This window comes from Magnolia sinica, chromosome 6 (assembly GCF_029962835.1).
Source record: "Magnolia sinica isolate HGM2019 chromosome 6, MsV1, whole genome shotgun sequence".
Classification (NCBI taxonomy): domain Eukaryota; kingdom Viridiplantae; phylum Streptophyta; class Magnoliopsida; order Magnoliales; family Magnoliaceae; genus Magnolia; species Magnolia sinica.
The window spans coordinates 104,338,041-104,345,305 of NC_080578.1; the positions used below are offsets into that span (position 1 = coordinate 104,338,041).

The following is a 7,265-nucleotide window of genomic DNA, read 5'->3' on the forward strand; positions in this document are numbered from 1 at the left end:
ATGACTCTGTGGGATTATGTCTCCATTCATGTTCGAATAACTATCAAAATTACCCATGCATTGTAATAATATAAATGGTTAGATTTCATTAGTTGACTATCCACCGTACACAGTAAAATTCATCTTATCAACGGCTTGGATCATTGGAAAGATGATCAAGATTCAAAGGGGGTGTTTCGGAGTATCCATAGGTGGTGGAATGCCACCACGGCGTGAGTGTGTGGGGTTGTTTGTGCGTGTGTAAAAAAAAAGGACAGAAAAGGCGGGTGTATTGGAGTCCTACCATCCTCATGCAGGCACACATGCCAATATAGCTCACATCTCCAGAATCCGACCGTTCGTTATTTGGATATTGTCCTAAAACTTTGACCGTTTTACACAATATGGGCCACAAAACATATAGAAGGCCAAAGGAATTTCTTCTGGCCATCTATTTGTTTGGACAATTATGGTCCACCTGGGGAGTTTTGCTTGATTATTAAGCTGGAAGATCTACACATTGTGGCCAACCTAATCGAATACCATGATGTTGCACGTGTGAGGGTCGGTGAACAAGACTCCATGTGCGTGTGGGCATAGCGAAATCTACGGAAGTAAGTCGAATCCAACATACGACAAGTGTGGCATGTGTCACGCCTTAGGCTGCCGGTTTGGGTACTACCCACTGGGACCTCGCTAGAGATGGATGGTCCTGTTAGGGGATTTGTGGGGCCACTGTGATATATGTGTTATATCTAATCAATCCTTCCATTTTGAAAGATTATTTTATGGCGTGAGGCCAAAAAATAGGCAGATCGAAGTATTGATTGATCCACAAAAAAGGAAACAATGGGGATTCAATGCCTACCGCTGAAAGCCTCTTAGGGACCACCGAAGTTTCCAATCAAGCTGATATTTATGTCGTCCATTCATCCATGTCTATGTGATATTATGAACAGATTGGATGGAAAATAAAAACAATAGTGGTCCTAGGAAGGTTTTAACGGTGGACGTCATTGTCACTGCTGCTTCCTACGGTGTAGCCAACACAAACCTTGGATCTCCCTCTTTTTTAAATTCATGCCCTAAAATGATCTTTCAAAATGGATGGACGGCTTGGATAAAATGGTGGGCCCACAGAGCCCCTTACAGCACCTTCCGTCTCTAGCTAGGTTCTAGTTGGGTTAGTATGCGATATGCAGCTTACGCTTCGCGCCAGCTGAATATGAAAAAATTAGCACGATAGAAAGTAGATTTTTCAAGTACGGAAATAGGGTTTTGGACAAAAATACCCCTGATTCTCAGGTAAAAGTAACTGAAAAAGTAGAGGTATTTTCATCTTTATTGGTTCGTCCATACAGGTAGAAGTCTATATTGATAAAGTAGGTTTTGTTCGGGTAGAAAAAAGGAAGGTGGTTAGAAGGTCGCGGACGGCGAGTTAATTTGATATAGTGGACCGCACCAAAACTTGACCAATACGACTCCTTTTCAACTGAAATTTTATCAGGAATCCAATGAACGGCATGAATTTCGCCGAAAACATCACTGTGGGGCCCACCGAGCATCACAGCGCAGGATTTTTCGCATTCAATGCATGTTCAATTTTTTCGGACGTTGCGGGGAGTTGTGGCTCACCATTTGTAGTCGGATGGGTGATCCAAACCGTTCGGAACCTTCAGAGGGGGTTCTTTACCCTAACCATAGAGTCAAAACAGATTTCTTGGCCGTGTACCATCCCAAAATCCCATCCAAACGTAGGTTGTTCCTTGTGTTTCGCTGTGCAAGAGAGTTGCGAAAGTGGAGTCAGTTCTCCACTCTAGCTGACCTAACCTTTCAACACCTATAAAAGAGAGGGAGAGAAGGACGTGAAGGGGGAATCAGATCAGTCGTGGAGGCCTCTTAGGGACGTGAAAGCATGGAGAAAGGGAAAGAGATGTGCACGGCCAGCCATCCATCGTTCTTCCTATTCTTTCTCTTCAGTTATTTTTCCTTTTCCCTTATGTTTTTCTGAGACTTTAGCATGACCATGTCAGGCTAAACCTCTCAGCTAGGGCTAAGAGGTGAAGCTTGTAGCGTGATGGGTAGATTTCTATGGCTTTGATTAATGTTTTATGGATTTTCTTTTATTATAGTTTGATATTAAGGAATGCTTTCAGTTTTTAATGGTTTGTTGTGACTTAAATTACAATGAATCTGTGATAGCTATGAGCATGTTCTTTGCCTTATAAGGATTGTGAACGTGGGAGCCATGTTGTTCGCCATCGTCTCATGGGCATGGTTGGATGATGGAACCCTTCCTAATGTTCATAACTTCCTTAGATTGGATGTGGATTGGTTAAATTCTGTTGTTTACTTTATCTCATGGGCATGGTTTTGTGATAAAATCAATTCTAATTCTCATACCTCTCATCTCTTGAAAACTGGATTAAAGGAAATTCAAATTGATTTTTAATTAAATATCTTCCAACTAGATAAAGATATGACTCTGATTTTAGTTGTGTTCGTGAATCAAGCAAAGATCTCCCTGATCTCTACAAGTGGATCCTTGGAATCCTTAGATTTTCACCTTTGAATTTTACAACTTATAGTTTAAATACATCACAATTCTTCTTTTAAATTCCTCTGATTTAGATTACATCTTCGTCTAGTTCTAATTCTGGTTCTGGTTATTTTCAGATTACATACAAGGTTTAATCTCTGTCGATTCGACCTCAGTCTTACTGATATTATTACTACATCACAACCCTATACTTGAGGTGTGAACAAGTTTTTGGCCACTAAATATTCTGAACCACATAAACGATCCAATGCAGCCAACTCCACTGAGCTTCCATGCAACGCACCTTCCACCATACAACTAATTGAGAAGATAAAAATCAGGAAGCTTGTCTGGTGATCTTTTTGTGGGCGGTCCAATTTTGAAAGAAAATCATACCAATCGGATATACATCCATTTTAAGGACATGAAATTGACGCTGAAAAAATGGTGAACGTTTTCGGCACTCCAGGTAGTGACAGGTAAGATGCTACAACAGTGTAGTCTTTAAATTGTGGGCCATACACAGTGGGGGACACTAGATGGACGGCACTGCATCGATCATCTCCCCTGTCACAGCCACTGACGAAGGTAGGTTGTACGGGGTTTAGATGCAGACCGTTTCACTGAATCATTTCCCGTACAAGCGGGCTCTCATGGTAGAATTCTCGTTCATGGCAATTTCTCGGGATATTTTCAGATTTTTACTTTTTACTTGCGATAATATCAGGAAATTCCTTCTTAAAACAAAATATCAAAATATTTATTATAAAATAATAAATGATTTTGAAATTTAAAATTTGGGTAAAAAGTGAATTTAATTAAAATTTTAGACATTTATCTTGAAAAAATCGTGAGAAAATAAAAACACCAAACATTAAAAATATCAAGATATTATCGCTATAAATATCGTTTTACGAATTTCCGCGATACTTCCAGGGGTAGACAAGGACTGCGGGCCTTAACCTTTTTGTTTCTAGTAAGAAAATGGCATTTTCTTAATATTTTCAACGTCTAGGGTTAAATCCGCTACTAGCGCACCTTATTAGGTGAGAGAGAGAAGCTCATTTCATGAAGAAAATAGTGAAAAAGCGCGTTGTTGATGATCAGCCGCGCCACCTGCGTACGTTAGAAGAGAACTCTACTGTACACCGAAGAAAAACCAGTTCTCAGATCTTCTTTTCTATCTTTAATTGATTCCCGCAAGAAGAGAATCAGGTGCGCAAGTTAGCAAAACGATGGCGGGAATGCTACCTAGAGTGGAGGTGGCCCGAAAGAGAAGGATCCACCATCACCATCTCGATAACACGCGCGAGCTTTCTTTTCTGCGTTCACGTATCGCACCGTCGACAACGACGGCCATGGACGAAACTGCCCTCAAAGCCCGTACAAGGCTCGAAGAAAAGCTTCGAGGCATTGGTTACAGGTCCATCGTCTCTCTCATCTCTTAATTGTAGCCTTTTATTTTGATTACGATCCGACGGTTCCGATTATTTGGGCCTGTTTGGCCGGGCATATTGGATGGGATTGGATGGTATTAGAGTGGATTGCACGGATTTCAAGGTAATGATAAGTGGATTGGTGCAAGGATTGCTATATCCCGGGATTGCCATATCGGGTCTGTTTGGCACGCCCGGCCAATCCCGGGATTAAACCTTCCAATAATTTTAAAGAGATTAGGGTGGATTGGATGGGATTTAAAGGTAATGATGGTGATGTTAGTGGATTGTCTTAATATCCATGGGATTGCTATATCCCGGATCCCGTGTCTGTTTGGCCTGGCCAATCCCGGATCTATCTTCTAATCCTTTCCAATCCCATCCAATCTGCCCGGCCAAACCGGCCCTGAAGGATTCGTGCATGCGCTGGGCAGCTTGTAAGGCCCTCGGAAGATGGTGAGTGCATACACCAGTTGTTTGGCTAGTGGTCGGTGCTATGCGGGCCCCACCATGATGTTTATGTTTTATCTACACCGTCTATCCATTTTGGCCTCATTCTATGAAATGATCTGGAAAAATGGATGGACGGCGTGGATGAAACACATACATCATGGTGGGGCCAACAGACACCAAAAACTAGCCATTGGCTGGTGGTGGGGTCACTAGACAATCCGCGTGCCACGTGTAGACGATAAGGAAGATTTCTCCACAGGACACGAAACGTGGCACGGTGATTTAGTGATCCGTTCGAACTCTGTAACTCTCGCGCGAGTTGCTTGTAACCCTTGTTACTTTAGATATGTGGGGCCTACCGTGATATCCGTATTACATCTAGTCCGTTCACCAGTTTTGTGGGGTGATATCAGGATGTGATCTCAAAAATGAGGTGGATCCAAAAGTTAAACCAGCCACGCCATATAAACAGTGGGGATGGAAATACTGACCGTTGAAACCTTCATAAGGCCCACCTTGATCTATATATGCCATCCAATCCATTGATAAGGGGATTCCCACGAGGATGTACGGAATAGAGAAATATCATACTGATCCGAAACCTATATGGGTAGAAGTAAGGTTTTGATGGTGAGCTTTCAATCCCCACTGTTTCCTGTGGTGGGGCTGACATTATTTTTGGATCTGCCTCATTTTTTTTCGGCCATGGCGAAACTGATGGACGGTATAGATTTTACACAGACAACTAGGTGGGGCCCACAGAGCTTTGGATTACATGCTCTCCTCGTAGCCGGGCTAACACGTAACTCGCGCCCACGTTTAGCGCAGCGCACGTAAACGAGCGACGGGTGGTGGGATCAGTTTGGACGGAAGCGGAATCTGTACTAAACTCAGTACGTTGCAGCGTACTGAGTAAACTATGTGGGGCCCACCGTGGATGCTTGTCTTATCCATGCCGTCCATCCGTTTTTTTCAGATCATTATATGATATGAGCCCCAAATTGAAGCCTAACACCTGGATTGAAACACATCACCAGAAAGAGAGTGAGGATAATGACGTCTCCACCGTTGAAATCTTCCTAGGGCCCACAGTGATATTTATATGTCATCCAACCTGCTCACTAGGTCATAAACGCGTGGATTATGGGAAAAAACAAATATCAGTTTCATCTACAACTTTTGTGCCCCCACGAAGTTTTTAACAGTAGGAGTTCAATTCACACTGTTTCCTGTGATGTAGTCCATTTGAGCTTTGAATATATTTGAATTTTGGGCCTAGATCATAAAATGAGCTTGTAAAACGGATGGACAGCATGGATGAAACATACACGCCGTCTATCCATTTTTCCAGACCATTTAGGATTGCATATAGGCGAAGAGGTTGGGTAGACGACGTGAACAGATCAAGTGTGTTTGTTGCAATCACTTCTCATTCCTCAGAAAAGAGCTATTGTGTCCTTCTTCTCGAAAATTGAGTTTACAGGGAGGTTGGAATTGACCATCGATCACACGCATGTTCATATGTTCCATGTTTTTGAAAATCCAAACTGCTTATCAAATTCATCATCACAGAAATCCCATTCTGCTGAAATTTCAAGCGAATTGGACACTTGAGTGGGCCACAATCGTACCAAGCTGGCAATGATCATAAGTTCAAATCCAGCCGTTGGTATGCTTCTGATCAGAAGAAAATGTGTTTTTAACCCATTATCAATGACACCCAAACATGCCCTTGGCTTACAACTTGCATTTCGCTTTACTCTTAACATATATGCCAGCTCTACTAGCATACTGACCTTGCATTGCTATCTGAATGGCAGATGGAGTAAAAACCAGCCTAGCAGAGATGGAGAGTCGGACCATGCAGCCGGTACAAGCAAAGCTGGTGTGAGAATGGAAATGGCGTTTCATGTGGACAGAAGGAATTCAGAGAAAGTGGTGTGTGCTGTTTGCCTGGATGAGATCCGAGCCGGACAGATGGTGATAAACCTACCATGTTCCCACACCTACCACTGTCATTGCCTTCTACCATGGCTCAATGTTCATTCACATTGCCCTTACTGTAGGACCAATGTTCAATCTTGATATTTCCTTAATGTGTTGGTCCATTTCTTTTGATGGGTTGATTTTATTAGTCGACCGTCGAGGTTTCATGGCACCCTCTTTTATTGCACCCTTAGTTTATTATATTTTCAATACATATCTTATTTTGTGTACCTTTGATTTTATTAATTATATATGTGATTATTTACTATAAAGAAGTTCATTTTTTCTAAACAAGCTAGCTAAAATACAGCACAACTGCTCCTTTAAAAGTCATGTTGTATAGGACATAATCTATTTGGGAGGGAGAAATTCTACATATCTTATTAGCTTGAGCCACAAGATATGATGTGGACCAATGAAACCCGATGGCATTGAAATTTATTGTTACTTCAACATAGACAATCCACACTCAACTATAGTTTATAAGAAACTTATATATCAATCAAGTTTGGGTTGGGGTGGGTTAGGCAACCCGGGACCCCAACCCAAGTTTTATTCGGTTGGAATTTGTATAGCCCAAGCTTGACATCAAACCCAATACATCCTGCCCAAACCCACCTGTCCGACTGACGAAGGGATGAACATGATGACGTCGATCATGGTCTTCATCAAGGATAACTACTCCAAATTTACTGAGCTTCTCTAAACTCCTCACAGTGACTTCTCGAATCCACGAGAAAAAAAATTAATAGAAATAATTTTAGAATATATGAAAAAACTTGTTCATTGATTGATAGCTGAAATAAATGAGTTTACAACCCTTTAAATAAGGATACCAATACTAGGAAGAAGTTTAGTAATTAAACTATAAC

At 41.7% G+C, this 7,265-nt stretch overlaps 1 protein-coding gene across 1 annotated transcript; it reads left to right on the forward strand.

The window, feature by feature from the left end:
- Nucleotides 1-3,497: 3,497 nt before the first annotated feature.
- LOC131249394 (E3 ubiquitin-protein ligase SGR9, amyloplastic-like) lies at nt 3,498-6,681 on the forward strand. Its single transcript, XM_058250148.1, has 2 exons — nt 3,498-3,941; nt 6,228-6,681. The coding sequence occupies exons 1-2, from the start codon at nt 3,754-3,756 to the stop codon at nt 6,490-6,492; spliced, it is 453 nt and encodes a 150-aa protein (XP_058106131.1). The 5' UTR covers nt 3,498-3,753; the 3' UTR covers nt 6,493-6,681.
- The last annotated feature ends 584 nt before the right edge of the window (nt 6,682-7,265 follow it).